Source organism: Patiria miniata, unplaced genomic scaffold (genome assembly GCF_015706575.1).
Source record: "Patiria miniata isolate m_02_andy unplaced genomic scaffold, ASM1570657v1 HiC_scaffold_23, whole genome shotgun sequence".
NCBI lineage: Eukaryota > Metazoa > Echinodermata > Asteroidea > Valvatida > Asterinidae > Patiria > Patiria miniata.
This window is the reverse complement of record NW_024037062.1, coordinates 5,550,294-5,568,366: the sequence shown is the minus strand read 5'-3', so window position 1 is coordinate 5,568,366 and position 18,073 is coordinate 5,550,294. Positions and strand designations below refer to the sequence as shown.

Here is an 18,073-nt window from a genome sequence, read left to right as displayed (position 1 = left end):
GCGTTTCATAGCGTTTCTCTTCTAAAGTGAAGAATTGCGTGTTTTGCCCTTCCCATTACACGCCCATGCGCAGTGCCGACTTTTTCTCAACATCAAAACTGTCTCCACATACCCGATTTATGTGAAAATAATGGCATAGACCCAGGTCTCAAAATGAGTTTGTATGAAATTTAGGGTAGAATATCAGATAGAAACCCTCCACAATAGGGTCGGAGACACATTTTATAGGGGTTGGCGGCTAAAAAAATACGAATTTATTTCACCTTAGTCCGAATATTTCTTTCACATTTTGTCTGAATTTGGCCGAAGTAGTCTGTGTGGTACATTTATAAAGCAAAAACCATGTTATATTTTACCTTTTATGGGGACGGAACTACAATTTAAAAACAACCATTTTTATCAGGAAAATCGGTTTGTTTTTAACTAAAATAGGAAAGAGAGCTGAGATTAATTCGAATTAAATCCAACACGTGAATTGAATATTTTAAGGTGAATTGACAAATTTTAAACGTTTTAGTTGGCCAACTTGTGATTCTTTGTAAATCACACGTGAGGCAAATTGTGCTAGATGTTTACAACAGAAAATGGATATCTGCCACTAGGGGGAACAATAAAACTGGACTTGAAATGTAAATCATATGCGTCCCCCTGTCACAAATATCGGATGACAAGTTACTGCACTGCAGAGATCGAGGACAATGGCTGATCCAACCAAAGGCTGTACGTCTGACAGTGGAAATTAATGCTGTTGAAGATACAAGCATTTCCAAATAAATATTGATGATGAAATCATGAAGACACTGTTAGTTCATGGGTTCACAGACAAACTTTATCAATCTGAAACTTTCAGAATTTATTGCACTTCTGCAAAACAATAATCAAAATATAAGAAATACCAATTCAGGCAAATGTAAAAGTAAAATAGTGTGACCGCATACGAGAAAGTGAGGTCCACTTGTTTGCCTTATTTCTGTACTCACTACATTTCTGTACTCACTACAACTTACAAGTTTTGGTGGGGTTTTTTTTTGGAGAGGGTGGGGAAGAGCTGATAAGCTGAAACCTGAGAGGATTGGTAATTTCCTATCAAACTGGTCCACACAAACATTCCTTTTATATGTAGATGGGTGACAGTCACCTGGCTGTCTTCAGTATGGGCAGACACATGTTGTAGAAGGAATTCTCCATGAAAGAGTCCAGAGCTTTCCAAAGTAAGTATGAAGAACTTCTGAGAGCATCAAAAGATGGATCACCATAGAAGTGTGGATCCTATGGTAATCGGACAGTTTAAAAAAGAAATAAAAGTAAATCATGATAAATGCAGAAACAGATAAAAAGTACAAAAAATGGAAATATTAAAAAATAAATGTCTAATCAGTAAAACTATTCCAGAAACCAACATGCTCACAGTAGTATAAAACAGCATAAGCAACAAGTCTATTATTGGTTAATCTGTTCTCAACACTCACCAGAACTAATAAGTAGGTTTTTTGTTGGCCGATGCAAATACCCATAATGCCTTTGGATGCTGCATCACAGTCACCACCTGTTGGATTAAAGTTTAATCTATGACAGCAAACAGTTCAGAGGAAAAGGAAATTCAAAATTAATCACCACCATTGCTAATAGCCAGTCAGTGGCGCACCCAAGGGCTTGAGCCCCCCCCCCCCCCCCCCCACCCGAGGTTGTAAAAAATTTTTAGTCCCACAATTTGACCTTAATGATATGTATGTGGCCTATTTTCGAGTAGTATAATAGGGGTGTAAGTGGCGCCACCAGCATCAAGTCAAATCCTGGGTGCGCCACTGAAACCAGTAGGAACGGGTGGAGCTAAGAACCCACCTGAAATGGATCCATTTTTAAGCAGCTTACTTTTAATCTTATAACTGTCACAATTCACTCTTTCTGCTCGGATATCATGTTCATCACAAGAAATGTTCACATATCAGTAAAACCGACCACTAGTCCCCCGACACCAGGTGGCTACTGGCCAGACTGATGAAGTTCAGGAACACTGGATAATTCTTCTTCTTTTTTCCCAGCTGAACTGAACTGAGCATGTGTTGCTTGTGAACACCATGCATGAGTAGTGTAGAAGTACAGTATGTATGCATATTGTACATTTTGTGTTGTCGCTCCACAATTCACATTTAACGAATTAGAACCGATATTCTATATGTCACGTATTATGTTCAAGCAAACTTCAATCGTCGATCTTGATTTGTCGATCCATGGCAACAACGCGTGATATTATCCCATATAACACGATCGGTATCGCACTCCTCATATTGCGCTATTCTAAGATGCGTGTACTATTGCGCTATTCTAAGATGCGTGTACTATTGCGCTATTCTAAGATGCGTGTACTATTGTGCTATTCTAAGATGCGTGTACTATTCCCACTACACGCATGTTTTTATTGGATAACCGTTGAATAGTTTGTGTACAGCGTGTCCATTCCATCTTTACTCTGCATCAAGTTTGATAAAAAATAAATTCATTATCCCACTCGCGCTCGTGGAACACAGAAAATGTAGTACGTCTGTGTCTATATACCAATTATTAGATGACCGATAATCGATGAACTGATATCGACAGAGCCTACTGAGTAGGCTCTGTCGATATCAGTTCATCGATTATTGGTCACCTAATAATTTGTATATACAAATGCCACAATATAATGTGTCATTTATTCAAAGACAAAAAGAAGAAGCATACCCATCATCACGGGGGATCCGATGTCTTGGAAATGCTGCCACAAATCAGGAATCTTACTGATCAACTCAGCACCTCTGCTCACGTGTAGAATCTTGCAAGGAACCTAGAATGTAAAACAAACTTTGGTAAAACTATTCAAGAAAATTGCATATTACAAAAGAAACAGAAAAAAGTTGGCCCTGGTTGCCTCATCCAAGTAAGCTTGTGAAGTTGTTCCTGACAACTTAGACGTAGTAAGCATTATAACATTATAAACGGTGCCCGAATGCTTAATACTATCAATAGCCATTAATTGCAAGTACATGGATATTAGAGTGGTAAGATAGCAAGCATATAGCAGGACTTTATGGGTTGGAGTCCCATTGAGAACTCGTGGCAACATTTCTCACAAGTTCACAGAGAGTAGTGTCCAAACAGCTATTGAATCATTTTGTCATTGGGATTAAAAATGAGTCCGAGTCAAAAGTCATTTGATTCGAGTCACCAGTCATTTGCTGCTGTGTTCATGTACATCAGTACATGTAAGCACCTCTGCTCACATTGTACGAAATGGATGTGCATGGACACACAGACATGTACATGTATGTGATATGTAAGTGATGCGCTATGTAAGTGATGTGCAGTTGCAGGAAATAAGGAGGGGCGCACTATTATTTGCAATACCAATTAGAATGTGGTGCGGCACGGTTCTTGTGCTAAACGTTCTTTATCGTTGCTTTAACGTTACTTTCAGGAAGTAATAATAATGTTTTTAAGACGTAATATTTAGAGTCACAAGTCATTAGCGTCCAATATGAGTCATGATGGTCGAGTCCGAGTCTGAGTCCTGGACTTCAGTCCTACAACACTGGCTTAACCTGAGAAAAGTTTCTGTTCAAGTCTATGAGCCACGTACTTTACCCTCATGTTATTTCCAAGCTGTGGCTCAACCTTAAACAATGTGACACAAAGGTATGGCTGAGCAAATCCAAATAGCATACATCGTAGAAATGGTCAATGCAGATGCAGATTTCGTATGAGCCAATCCACTCCTTAGAGCCAATAAGGGATGATGGCTTGTCGCCCATGGCAACCAGGGCCTCTTGGACCTCCTGCAGAGTTGGTTCAGTTTGCCGGACGTCCTGCTGCAGGCTCAGCTGCTGCTGTTGGAGTCTCACCCAGGAGCAAAGTGTCTGCAGGGTGCGATATCCACAACCCCATCCCTGACACAAAGAGTCACAAATCAAAATGAAAAGTTTAGATCTGTATAGTGGTTGCGAGTCACAGCTGGCTGCACAACTGGATAGATTTTTTAAGGGAGGGTGGCAAAATATTCAACTCTCCAGCTTATTGAATAAGACGAAAACACTACCCACCCTGTCGTCAATGCCATCGCATCCGTAGTGATAATACAGATAATCTCCTGTTACCATGGCAACTTTATCACCTGCATCCTCTGGCAATGGGAGGTCAGTGTGAATATTGAGAAGTCTGTCCATTGATCAGTCTCATAAGCAACCTAGTGAAGAAAAACTGTGATGGAGTTAATACATTTGTAAGGCGAAGAAAAAAAACACATGTTTCTCGTCCCCGCCTGTTCCTTTTTGGAGGACGCCTGCATTTTTTAATTATTTTTTATTTTTGAAAAATGCATTAAAAAAAACACTGAAAAAGTCCACAAATTCATCGGAAAATAAATACTTGCGAAATACAAGAGTCAAAGTTTTCAGTATAGACTCTGTCGGTCACTTTGTACACCACAATTTGTCTGTCGTGGGATCTTATCTGTAAAATCACTCATCCAAAATGAATCACCAATTTTGGCGGTTAAAGCAAATGCTTTCAAACTGTTCAATGTAGACCAATACAACTCTAAATGACACTGTAAATATGTTCAGTTCTCTTGTCCAACTTGTCTTTCATTTTAAAAGTGTCTTTTGAACAGTGGAAACACCAACGGTTGCAGGAAATTGTAAAATGGCGGACATCTTGAAAAAAATGAAAAGCCCCTCTTCCTCCTTTTTCTCAAACACCCGGACGAGAAACATGGTGTTTTTTTATTTGGCCTAACCTACTTTGAGGTCTACACCAGCATTTCTAGCCCCATAAATGTGGCCTATTTACTGGACTGCCTCCGTAAACATAGGCCACACATCCACATGTACAAAAATCGTGTCGACTTTGCCAAATTTTGATTTTCACATTTAGGCTTAGTTTGTAGGATTTTTTTGCTTTAGAAGCATACTCACCCTCTTTATAGGCTAGTCAGAAAGTGCTGCCTTTTTCAGATGTCTAATTTTTGTGAAATTTTATGTTGAAATTTTGATACGCAAACGTGTATAAATGAATCTGGAAATTTCACGAAAAATATACATCTGAAAAAGGCAGCACTTTCTGATTAGCCTATAAAGAGGGTGAGTATGCTTCTAAAGCAAAAAAAACCTACAAACTAAGCCTAAATGTGAAAATCAAAATTTGGCAAAGTCGACACGATTTTTGTACATGTGGATGTGTGGCCTATGTTTACGGAGGCAGTCCAGTAAATAGGCCACATTTATGGGGCTACAGCATTTCAAGTTATTTTCTTGAAAAAAAAAAAGATTTAGGCCTAATATGACAGGCCCTCGCGGATCGACCCTCTGATCTGATGTACCCGTACTTATTCATAGACTTATTCATACCCTTAATTGCAATATCTCCTTTGATGTTCTTTTCTCAATTAAAAAAGACAATAAGGCCGAATTTAACCATTATTCTGCTTTACATTTTACAACTTACAAAGTTTGCCAGTCCTCACGAATAATCATTTCGTTGACTTTGTTATGGTTGTTTGCTGCCCTCAATTGTCCATATTTACGTTGTGCAACTGAATTATTGTGCCGCCCGGCGCAGCCCCTCTTATCTTGGACAACCACATTTTTTTGGTAGCCCCGCCCTAGTATTAGTATTATCAATTGATTTATTTGTGGTATGCATTTCTAAGAAATTAACTTATAAGACGATTAGAACGCAGGCATTTTTAGTTTCGTTTTCCTTGCCGACTCATCTGTTAGGTCTACATTTACCTCGAATTTCCTCATGTAGCGCTGCCGAACTTCTTTGTTGAAAAACTTCAAATTCCGACATTACTTGCTGTTGAACCTTTGTGAACAATTTCAGTATCATATAATTTGGTCTGAATTAAAATTCAAAAACTGTGGCGCCCGGAAATTTACTAGGCTGAGTCTACCCTAACGTGGCGCACTTGCACAAATCTCTGAAAATCCCACGTTTACATTTAAGAATGGGGGGGGGGCCTAAAAAAATCCTTAACTTTTGAGGATGTGGTTTTCAAGTTTCTGGGATATCCTGTGTGAATTAATGAGAAAAAAGTTGCTGGCCTTATCGCAAAAGAAAAGGTTCGCTAAGATTAGGATTAAAGTGAATGAACCCTTAATTGATGCCCATCAGCAGGCCCTGGCGGGGGGGGGGGGGGGGGCAGTATATTACTGCATGAGGGGGCACCAAGCGCGGACCCGTGCAACATTTTCCCCAAATTTCCAGAACCATTACATGATTTCCGCTTGCCTTTTGTTAAAGTAAGCAATAAAGGAATAAGATACATGTCCCTTTTTAAATGAAGAAAATAACAGTAGAATATATCGCTCAATTATCGCACATTCCTTATTGTATTTGTAATGTTTCTGTTTGCCACAAACGAAGTGAAATGACAAAAGCATTCGAATATATGACCCAAAAAAACCCTTTTCTTTTGCAATACAACGTCTGACGAAATTATCATAATTAGGACAACTTGGAATGCTGCATTAAAACGTTAAATGCTATATTACAAAATTAATGCCAAATTTGAAATTGAACTTAATTTGAGCCCATGCAGTGACGTTGTGGAACGAAATTAAAGTATCTTTCCATGGAATTTATATGAGTTCTAACTTCACTGGAAAAACCTACATTCCATAAAGGCAATTTATTTGGGAGTTAACCTCTCCCCAATATCCTTATTTTTCAAATAATTTTTCGGCCTGAAGATTTCAGGTTTTGTTTTCATACCAGAAATGGATTCTCAATTTTAAACATTAACCCTCAACGTGACACATTGTTAACTAATAACTTTTCAAAATGTTAAACTAAGGAACAGTTGACAAAAATCAATGAGGAAACTTTTAAATCTTTATCAATTCAATACCTTTTTCGTGTTTTATTGCTGAAATCTGAGTAGTCATGGTGCAACACACATCAATATCGGCAGTAATAACATTTTGTTTTTACAAAATATTACATTTATCAGTGTTATTACCGCAATTTTCTGGCTATATCAAAGATTGATCACATTGCAACCCTAGGAGTACTTTTCTTTTCAGAATGAAAAAGAGAGGATACATTTTAAATGTCTTATATGTGGAGCGCTGTGGTTCAATGGCATGGTTACGGTGTTAGACTCATGTGCCGTGGTTCGAACCCTGACGGCGGGAACATGATGCTTGTGTTCTTGGGCAAGACACTTTACTACTATTGCCTCTCTCCACCCAGGAGTATGTACCTGTGCATGTAGAGACCAGATTGCACTGATCTCAAGCTGCTGCAAAAATTGGTCTCAAGGCCTGATGAACAGGGGTAATAATTGTGAAGCGCCGAGACCTCTGGTATAAAGCGCTATACATGTATATTGTATAAACACCCAATAATTGTTGTTGTATCACATTCCTTCTCTCAATGAAATCTGATTTATAAAATCTACTACATTCTGACAATGAATATACAGCAGATCCTATCAGTTAGAGAACAATGATAAAGGAAAGCTTTTGTCACAGTTATAGCTTGGCACAAAAGTGATCGAGAGTGGATGACTTGTGACTGGCATGTAGGGCTGTAGTCAAGTCTTAACAAGTGCTTACAAGTCAATCCTAGCATTAGGAATCTTGACTCAAAATCACTCTTTATTCAAATGAACTGTGACAAAGGCTTTGCTTTGGTATTTTTCTTCTATTACTTGCCAGTGTTGTGATTTTCTTGTGATGACTTGTTAGTATTTCACCAAATTTCTGACTAACAACTCGAGAATTTTTTTTTTCTGAGTAAATGTGCCATGTTTTTTTTTAAATCAGACCGTCATAACCCTTGATTTTTTCCCCAAGGAATCGTCACACCATGTTTTTTTTTCCTTGGTCGTTGCCTCCATACATATTTAAATGTTGCATACATTCAGGAAGAAATGAACATTTCATTCACATTGTGACAGCAGCCATTACAAATTTACATCCCAAATAAAGATCATATAAGTTAAACTTGCATAAATTAACAGACTGACACCAATAATGTTTACAGGAATAAGCATCCTTGGATTATGGTGGCTTATCTCCTCCAAACCATTTTACACTTAATAAACAGATGTTTTAAAATCGGCTGATAAAATGGCAACTTGGTAAACAATTAGAGAATGATTTCCAGCACAATTCTCTCCCAGTACCAATGTCAGAGTGGTTACACAGTAAATATGTACAACAAATCCATGGAAAATGACAAAGATTAAGTATTCATTTCATCTGTACAAGTCATATAAAAGTAGGCCACACTTTTTCCCACATCAACCCCACTGAAAAAATAACTATTATTTCATTAAAATTTCATTCCCCAAAATTACACTTTTTAAAAAAGGACAGTACCCCAGCACTGGTCATCCATAGTTAATGAGAAACACCTTTCTTACAACAGAAATTTTTCAGTGAATATTTTACTAATTAAATGAAATATAGTCATTTTTTTTCCTTTTTTCAATGATGGCAAGTACATCTGTGATGACGTAGGAATCTGTACAAAATGTAACACTTAAAAAGTTTAAAACTGCATTTTATAAAAGAAATAAGACTTGTTATAAAAATAAAAAAACTGGTCATAAAACATGTTTAGAAAAAAAATGTATAACAATGGTGTTTTTTTATTATTATTTAAATTAAGAAAAAATGTTACAGAAAATGGGGAAAAAATACATTCCTGATTAAAAAAATGACTATTTTCAGCTGATTTAGGGTTAACAGTGAGGTGGGGAGTTGGTTTTCTATACAATACTCTAAAATTAATTTCCCTTAAAGTTGGGGCTTTCAGATTTCTACACCATTGAACAGATTTATTTAGAAAAATGAGGCTGGGGTATTCTCCAATTTACAAATAAAAAGGATGACCAGAGGTGGATGGTAATTATGGACTAATTATTGGAATAATTATTCTTTTTAATAATTGTAAGCAATGAGGTAATAAAAAACAGTCCTTCGTATTTCACTGTACTTTTAACAATGGGCTTATTGCACCATTTATCATTATAGTTCCAAATTTTACGAAAGGTTGTTACAACTGATAATGTAGTAACCAACTGATAATGTATCGCCAATCGATAACGTCACACAAATTGACCGACACTATATCATTAACCGATAATGTAACAGAAATTGACAGATAGTGTAGTAAACGTTACTACACTATCGGTCAATATTTGTTACATTATCAGGGGAAGACCGATAATGTAACAACAATCGACTGATAGTGTCGTACATTTTTACTACACTATCGGTCAATTTCTGTTACATTATCGGTTTAGTGATACAGTATCGGTCAATTTGTGTGACATTATCAGTTGGTGATACATTATCCGTTGGTTACTACATTATCAGTTGTAACAAAGGTATTAGGAAAGGTAAACCACAAATGTCACGAGACACACCCCATACATTAAAACTTCATTATAACACATACAATGGGGTCCGCAATCAATGTCAAGTATAATTGTCATTTGTTGTAGCCATTCTTCGACCGCCAGTGGAGAGCACAAAAGAAATTTTTTGTACAGCCAAATAATTAGTATACATGTAGTGGTATTCATTATTGAAATAAAATCACATTTTGTGCTCTTTAAAGAGGTTTTGATCAATGGACAGATCTCTTTAAAAAAATATGCCAGGGGCCTATTTCATGTAGTTGCTAATAAGCACAGATGTGTGGTAATAGTACAAGAAAGATTTACTAAGCAAAAACAGTTTATCACCCAAATTCTAACTGGTATCCACCTGATACTTGCTAAGGACATCAATTTCTTTGTCACCAACAGCATCTGTAACACCCAAAACTGATTAGCATACTGTGAACATTCTAGTGACAGTGCAAGAAAACTGCATGCACAGCTTGCTACAATGTACTGAGATTGCTGCCACCATATTGATGAACTGGCCTGTTGTCAGAAATGGCAATATCCACTGAACTGCTGATATATGGAAACACCCACTGAACTGCTGATGGAACATCATCCTCTGCACTGCTGATGTATGGCAGCACCCACAGAATTGCTGATGTATGAGTAAAAAACAAGCTGATGAATGGCAGCATCCTCTGAACTGCTGATATGTACCATCAACATCAACAGACCTGCTGATGTAACATCATCCACTGAACTGCTGATGTAACAGCATCCACTGAACTACTGATGTACGGTAACATCCACTGAACTGCTAATGTGTGCCATCATCCACTAAACTGCTGATGTAACAGCATCAACTGAACTACTGATGTAACAGCATCAACTGAACTACTGATGTAACAGTATCCACTGAACTACTGATGTAACATCATCTACTGAAGTGCTGATGTAACAGCATCTACTGTTCTGCTGATGTATTGCAGCATCCACAAAACTGCTGATGTAACAGCATCCACTCAACAGCTGATGTATGGCAGTATCCACTGGTCTGCTGATGAATGTCTGTTAAACTGCTAATAAATATCCACACTCAACATATAATAACACAGGTATCTGAGAAAAAAATCACACAATGATGCATCTGCCTAATTAAACGTGATATAAATACACACACATAATTCTACACTGTACTACATATTTCAAGCTATGATACATGTATTATGATTCTACAATTTATCTACACAAAACCTGTGTACAAAACCTTTGTACATGATGCATTCCTGCCTTATCAAACACATAGTTTGTGATGAGTACAATTAGAACATTATGCTAAAAAAATTGTGAAAACAATTAAGTCTCCTATTTAAATTGTAACGTACACACTTGAAAATGAAGGAATGGTAATGGAAGCACTTCTTAACTTTTGGACAATTTTGAAGTTTCCTAACAGAGGTAAAGTCTTATGCTCTTTGACTGCCTAGAATGTGATGTTAGCTGTTTACATTAAGACCTTTTACAACATGTTTGAGCAATTTAATTCAAACACAGAAACCATTTTTTTTGGGTCCCTCAAAAATGCGTTCCCAGACAAAGCCTTCAAATAAAGAAAACGTGTTCTAAGTTTTCCGTCCCCAACGTGACGACTTATTAACGGCCTTTGTCTAATTTGCAGTAAAACACATGTCCCTTTTCAAACTAACAGTACTAATCTACATCTATACATGATCTCAAATCATTTTATAGTTGTCATCATTTAATAATTTCTATTAAAGGTACATATTAGGTCCTAATTTCTCTAAACATCTATACATGTAGTACATATATATGTGTACAGGGTGTATTAAACATGTAATCCAAAACTAGTAGCTATGTTGAAACAAGTTGAGCTATGTTAGCGTAGTGGTACATTGATTACTTACTTGTAACCCTGCTGTAATGGTGACCATTGATTTCACTTCATTACCTATTCATTCATGACTCCAGGAATAGAAAGCTGGGAATTCACCCTTTCAGATGCAGCCATCCTGACAGTGTTCACTTTCATAATTGTAATACACTCATACAATATGTTTGGATTACATTTTTTTATACACCCTGTAATGTTCATATTTAGTGGGTTTTTGGAGGAATTTGTAGTTATTTTTGTCTGAGAGATTCAATTAAAGATCTCAGTTTTCAGGATTGACAGCCATCCCCAACTCTACCAATACATACTGAAAAATTCTTAAATTCCCAAGGGAATGTAACACTTTCTGTCCGGTTCATCATCCAACTTTGAGCAAGATTCTACTGGCTTGTGTTTGCTGACACCTCTCTATTGTAGCCCATGTACATGTACTTGAACCTATGGACTTTATCCATGAATAGTAGAGGATGCTTTGTCAGCACTAGTGAGAGCTCCAAGGTGGAACACAGGGGCTGTGCATTGGAACCAGGTACCTGAGTACCCGACCGTTGATGTCAGGAACCGGTTCCAGATTACGGAATCAGGTATCCGTAACCAACTTTTCAAATTACTCAGTATGTTTTGTATGCCATATTTATCATGAAAACCAGGCTACATGGAAAACGAAACAGATTTCACGTTTATGTACATTTTTTAGTTGCAAATCCTTTCATTCGCACTGTACACACTTGTATCTTGCTGCACTGATGCACCGATGTGGTAGGGTTATCGTGCGCGCCTTTATGAATAATCTAAACAGCAACTCCCAGGATTTGAATGCTGGGGTTGGTTTTCTTTACGGATACCATAAAAAATGGTCCCAAAGTGGAAAGGTAAAATACCCTTTGACTGTACAAACCAACCTATCTTGGAGCAAGCCTAGGTTTTGGGATGGGCCTTTTCTGAGCAGGCTGTCTGGGAGTTACTTGGGGGTACTTTGATGCTGATAATGGAGACTCTGAATAACGAGAGCTCTGAGTGGGAGAGACTGGAGTTTTGACATCCAAGGCTCTGAAATAAAAGAACATGAAGATCAGAGATGAATTGACTAAGAACACATGATATGGGGCAACTTTCATGGGCTTGCTTAGCACAAAAATGGCAATAGTATGTTACCTTAACTTTCCAATGTTTAAGTCAACTTTGTTTAAGTTAACTGTTATTCTAATTTGCGTAAGGTTAAGTTGGCTTTTATTTTTCAATGTTTTTAACCATTGTAAAGCACCTTGGACCCCGCAAAAAAGAAGGAGTGCCCAAAGGGCTGATGACAGTTAAATTTATTGAGGAGGGTGGAGCATTGAAAACAGGCACATGAATGTTCAAATTAGTTTCCAAAGCTACGGTTATATCTACTGTCTGCATGTGCCAGCATAGCTGTAATCGTCAAAGACATAGATAATCTGCCTGAGTTGACAAGCAGTTGTACCTTTCAGCACCCATCTCTGTGGGTGGGGGTGGGGGAGGTAGCCCAGGCAGGTCCCCAGGTATAGGCTCCTCATCAAATTCCATGTAGTCGGGCTGATCCTCCTCCCCAGGGGAGGGGGAAGGTGAAGGCTGGTAGTGGCCATACGGTGGTGAAGGTTTGGGGATCATTGGGAGGGTACAAGGTGGGACTCCTGGCTTGGGTGCAGTAGACCGGCTAGGCACTGGCGGCATACTCTTTTCGGGGACATTGGATAACTGGTCGTAGGCCGCTGAGATTCTCTTCTACAGACCAAATACACATTTCTCATTACTGTAAAATTTGACAGTCCGTGGCAAAAAAAGGAACTTCCAGGTTTTTAAAGACATGACTTTTACTTGAACTTTGAAATTAGCATTTGGTCATGTAAGAAATTTAAACTCACATGGTGTCATCCACAAAGTTCATACGCACCATTAAGATTATGATTAATTTATTCAGCCAATGATTAAAAACAATCGCAGGAATTTGTAATGTTGGACTCGCATAAAAGTAGAAATGACAAAATGTTAAATACAATACAATTAAAACAATAACCACATAAAAATTAGTACAAATAATATACAAACAATTACAATATACACACACATTTTATAAATTAAAAGTTCCCATTGTTAAAAACCCACACAGCTGATGATATAAATCTATTTTTTAAACGGTTGGCTTATACAGACATTTTATAAATAAAAAATATCCATTGTTAAAAACCTGCATGGCCGATGGTATAAAACTATTTCTGAAATGGTTGGTTTTTGCACCTATTGATCTCATCTTTCTTCCTGAAGGCATCATGTGGAAGAACTCATTTGTTGGGTGATGCATATCCTTAACAATATTTTTGACACGCTTCCTTATTCTCTTATCATAGTTAAAACTGTCTTCATGTCATCCAACTTAACTCTGATTATGCACGACATGTTTTTAGCCCCATTCCACCATGCAAAAACTTCAAATTGTACTCTATTCATTGGGAGTCAAACTGAAAGGTTGGAGGACAAAGCTTGTGGCTAGTACTCACATTTCTATCTTGCTGGGTCTGTCGTCTAGATGCGGGTGTGGTTGATGCAGGTGAGGAATGATATTTCTCCTGATCAGGCTCCTAAGAGGATGTAAGAAAGTCAGCGAGAATGACGTCAAGCCACACCCCCATCGGATTGCACTTTAAATATACCAAGTGATCTGCTGTGGTCTTGTCATCTGCAGCATTCAATTTCAAATCTGTTCTTAATTCTACAAATTGGGGAGTCCAGTTCAGTCTGTTCAGCCCGGGGTAGCTTTACTGAGTGGAACGTTGAACTACGGTACCCTCCGTACTAACGCTCCACCGATTTGCCATACTTTGGTGACGGATACACGGTAGCAAATTGTACTACGGTATGGGCTTTGAATACGGCGCAGATCGGAGCACGTATCATTACACAAAACAGTCGTTGATAAAGCACGACTTGTGTTTCTTCGATTGAGCGCAACGGTCACATCATGTCAAGCGCCCTCATTCGTCAACTCGGTGCAAGGGACTGAGCAACACACGGCAAACAAATTGAGCGGTGAGTTTTCAGACTATTTTGCTGGTTTTTTTTTCCAAAATTGTCGCTGTTATGGAACAATATAAGGAGTCTTATGAAATGTCATGAATGTGTAGATCTATCCAGGGCTGCTTTCTCTCTCTTTTGTATTCTCTTTACTGTTTTTTGGGGGGTCTTTTGTCCTCGCGTGTGTATGTACAATTTGCTAGCGTGTATCCGTCACCAAAGTATGGCAAATCGGTGGAGCATTAGTACGGAGGGTACCGTAGTTCAACGCTCCACTCAGTAGAGCTAGGCCTGGGGTAGTAATGTATGTGTCCTTGGACAATCCACTTTCTCCCTGCCTAGTGGTAAACCGCAAGGGCAGAGTTGGTTACTGTATTTGAAAATCAACCACTTTCGCCAGGGGGGAAAAAACCGCTGTAATAGGCTGTGTTCTCCCCAGGGAACTGAGTCTAAGGCGTGTTTGTGCCTGGCAGAAGGGTGTATAGGTGCTTACACCCTTACGCGTGAACATCTTATCACAAAAACAATTCCAGACAACTGGCTCTATTTTAATGAAATTCAACATTTTCATCGGAAATTAACGCAAGTTGTTCAAAAAATATGATTCATACGTGTGACAAATTTCAAATTCATATGATTTATGATGTGTGTGGGAGAACATTGGATTTATAATACACGTAAAGCAACATTGAACCCATTCAGTGCAATTTTCTTCAAAAGTTTTTTTGCGTCAGAGCGCTCATTATGCCTTTATGCCGCATCAGAGCGCTCATTATGCCTTTGTGCCGGGTCAGAGCGCTCATTATGCTTTTGTGCTGGTCAGAGCGCTCATTATGCCTTTGTGTCGGGTCAGAGCGCTCATTATGCCTTTGTGCCGGGTCAGAGCGCTCATAATGCTTTTGTGCCAGGTCAGAGCGCTCATTATGCCTTTGTGCCAGGTCAGAGCGCTCATTATGCCTTTGTGCCGCATCAGAGCGCTCATTATGCCTTTGTGCCGGGTCAGAGCGCACATTATGCCTTTGTGTCGGGTCAGAGCGCTCATTATGCCTTTGTGCCAGGTCAGAGCGCTCATTATGCCTTTGTGCCGCATCAGAGCGCTCATTATGCCTTTGTGCTGTGTCAGAGCGTTCATTATGCCTTTGTGCCAGGTCAGAGCACTAATTATGCCTTTGTGCTGGGTCAGAGCGCTCATTATGCCTTTGTGTCGGGTCAGAGCGCTCATTATGCCTTTGTGCCGGGTCAGAGCGCTCATTATGCCTTTGTGCCGGGTCAGAGCGCTCATTATGCCTTTGTGCCGGGTCAGATGGCTCATTATGCCTTTCTGCAAGGTCAGAGCGCTCATTATGCCTTTGTGTCGGGTCAGAGCGCTCATTATGCCTTTGTGCCGGGTCAGATGGCTCATTATGCCTTTGTGTCGGGTCAGAGCGCTCATTATGCCTTTGTGCTGGGTCAGAGCGCTCATTATGCCTTTGTGTCGGGTCAGAGCGCTCATTATGCCTTTGTGTCGGGTCAGAGCGCTCATTATGCCTTTGTGCCGGGTCAGAGCGCTCATTATGCCTTTGTGCCGGGTCAGATGGCTCATTATGCCTTTGTGCCGGGTCAGAGCGCTCATTATGCCTTTGTGCCGGGTCAGAGCGCTCATTATGCCTTTGTGCCCGGTCAGATGGCTCATTATGCCTTTGTGTCGGGTCAGAGCGCTCATTATGCCTTTGTGTCGGGTCAGAGTGCTCATTATGCCTTTGTGCCGGGTCAGAGCGCTCATTATGCCTTTGTGCCAGGTCAGACGGCTCATTATGCCTTTGTGTCGGGTCAGAGCGCTCATTATGCCTTTGTGTCGGGTCAGAGTGCTCATTATGCCTTTGTGCCGGGTCAGAGCGCTCATTATGCCTTTGTGCCGGGTCAGAGCGCTCATTATGCCTTTGTGTCGGGTCAGAGCGCTCATTATGCCTTTGTGCCGGGTCAGAGCGTTCATTATGCCTTTGTGCCAGGTCAGAGCGCTCATTATGCCTTTGTGTCGGGTCAGAGCGCTCATTATGCCTTTGTGCAGGGTCAGAGCGCTCATTATGCCTTTGTGTCGGGTCAGAGTGCTCATTATGCCTTTGTGCCAGGTCAGATGGCTCATTATGCCTTTGTGCCAGGTCAGAGCGCTCATTATGCCTTTGTGCCGCATCAGAGCGCTCATTATGCCTTTGTGCCGGGTCAGAGCGCACATTATGCCTTTGTGTCGGGTCAGAGCGCTCATTATGCCTTTGTGTTAGGTCAGAGCGCTCATTATGCCTTTGTGCCGCATCAGAGCGCTCATTATGCCTTTGTGCTGTGTCAGAGCGTTCATTATGCCTTTGTGCCGGGTCAGAGCACTCATTATGCCTTTGTGCTGGGTCAGAGCGCTCATTATGCCTTTGTGTCGGGTCAGAGCGCTCATTATGCCTTTGTGCTGGGTCAGAGCGCTCATTATGCCTTTGTGTCGGGTCAGAGCGCTCATTATGCCTTTGTGCCGGGTCAGATGGCTCATTATGCCTTTGTGCCGGGTCAGATGGCTCATTATGCCTTTGTGCCGGGTCAGAGCGCTCATTATGCCTTTGTGCCGGGTCAGAGCGCTCATTATGCCTTTGTGCCCGGTCAGAGCGCTCATTATGCCTTTGTGTCGGGTCAGAGCGCTCATTATGCCTTTGTGCCGGGTCAGATGGCTCATTATGCCTTTGTGTCGGGTCAGAGCGCTCATTATGCCTTTGTGCTGGGTCAGAGCGCTCATTATGCCTTTGTGCCGGGTCAGATGGCTCATTATGCCTTTGTGCCGGGTCAGAGCGCTCATTATGCCTTTGTGCCGGGTCAGAGCGCTCATTATGCCTTTGTGCCCGGTCAGAGTGCTCATTATGCCTTTGTGTCGGGTCAGAGCGCTCATTATGCCTTTGTGTCGGGTCAGAGCGCTCATTATGCCTTTGTGCCGGGTCAGAGCGCTCATTATGCCTTTTTGCTGGGTCAGAGTGCTCATTATGCCTTTGTGCCGGGTCAGAGCGCTCATTATGCCTTTGTGCCGGGTCAGATGGCTCATTATGCCTTTGTGTCGGGTCAGAGCGCTCATTATGCCTTTGTGTCGGGTCAGAGCGCTCATTATGCCTTTGTGTCGGGTCAGAGCGCTCATTATGCCTTTGTGTCGGGTCAGATGGCTCATTATGCCTTTGTGCCGGGTCAGAGCGCTCATTTTGCCTTTGTGATGGGTCAGAGCGCTCATTATGCCTTTGTTGCTGGGTCAGAGCGCTCATTATGCCTTTGTGTCGGGTCAGATGGCTCATTATGCCTTTGTGTCGGGTCAGAGCGCTCATTATGCCTTTGTGCCAGGTCAGAGCGCTCATTATGCCTTTGTGTCGGGTCAGATGGCTCATTATGCCTTTGTGTCGGGTCAGAGCGCTCATTATGCCTTTGTGCCAGGTCAGAGCGCTCATTATGCCTTTGTGCCGGGTCAGAGCGCTCATTATGCCCTTGTGCCAGGTCAGAGCGCTCATTATGCCTTTGTTCCGGGCACCAGATGATATTTTAAGGGCCTTATGAACACGGGTTTGCAGTACTAATCTTATAAATAGCCTTTTTAATTTGTTAATAATTATTATTGGTTTGTTTAACCCTTTCATTGCCACATTGTTTTTTGACTTGGCTCTTCCCAGGACCAAATTGTTTGCTCAGTCATGCTGAAATTACTAGAGTGTGAAAAATGGACCACATGTTGAAAACTCACTTTTTTCAACCCAGATTGT

The 18,073-nt window shown here is 40.3% G+C and overlaps 2 protein-coding genes across 8 annotated transcripts in view; both read right to left on the bottom strand.

The window, feature by feature from the left end:
* Positions 1 to 103: 103 nt before the first annotated feature.
* LOC119731294 (ufm1-specific protease 1-like) lies at positions 104 to 5,559 on the bottom strand. Of its 4 annotated transcripts, XM_038204433.1 has the most exons (7): positions 5,476 to 5,559; positions 4,074 to 4,230; positions 3,699 to 3,920; positions 2,719 to 2,821; positions 1,470 to 1,546; positions 1,111 to 1,269; positions 104 to 745 (listed from the first exon to the last, which is right to left on the bottom strand). In XM_038204433.1, the coding sequence occupies exons 2-6, from the start codon at positions 4,194 to 4,196 to the stop codon at positions 1,135 to 1,137; spliced, it is 660 nt and encodes a 219-aa protein (XP_038060361.1). In that variant the 5' UTR covers positions 4,197 to 4,230; positions 5,476 to 5,559; the 3' UTR covers positions 104 to 745; positions 1,111 to 1,134. The 4 variants fall into 4 exon arrangements, with proteins under 4 accessions (XP_038060361.1, XP_038060358.1, XP_038060359.1 ...); XM_038204430.1 differs by lacking the exon at positions 104 to 745 and having other exon boundaries at positions 826 to 1,269; XM_038204431.1 differs by lacking the exon at positions 104 to 745 and having other exon boundaries at positions 826 to 1,269; positions 4,074 to 4,216.
* A 4,787-nt stretch (positions 5,560 to 10,346) lies between these two features.
* LOC119731123 (B-cell scaffold protein with ankyrin repeats-like) overlaps positions 10,347 to 18,073 on the bottom strand; it is a 40,355-nt gene continuing 32,628 nt past the window's right edge. For all 4 annotated transcript variants that reach the window (XM_038204140.1, XM_038204142.1, XM_038204143.1 and 1 more), the window contains 3 exons: positions 13,808 to 13,888; positions 12,754 to 13,034; positions 10,347 to 12,338 (listed from right to left, as the gene is read on the bottom strand). In XM_038204140.1, the coding sequence (XP_038060068.1) occupies positions 12,191 to 12,338; positions 12,754 to 13,034; positions 13,808 to 13,888 (510 nt within the window). In that variant the 3' untranslated portion in view covers positions 10,347 to 12,190. The remainder of the gene's footprint in view (positions 12,339 to 12,753; positions 13,035 to 13,807; positions 13,889 to 18,073) is intronic.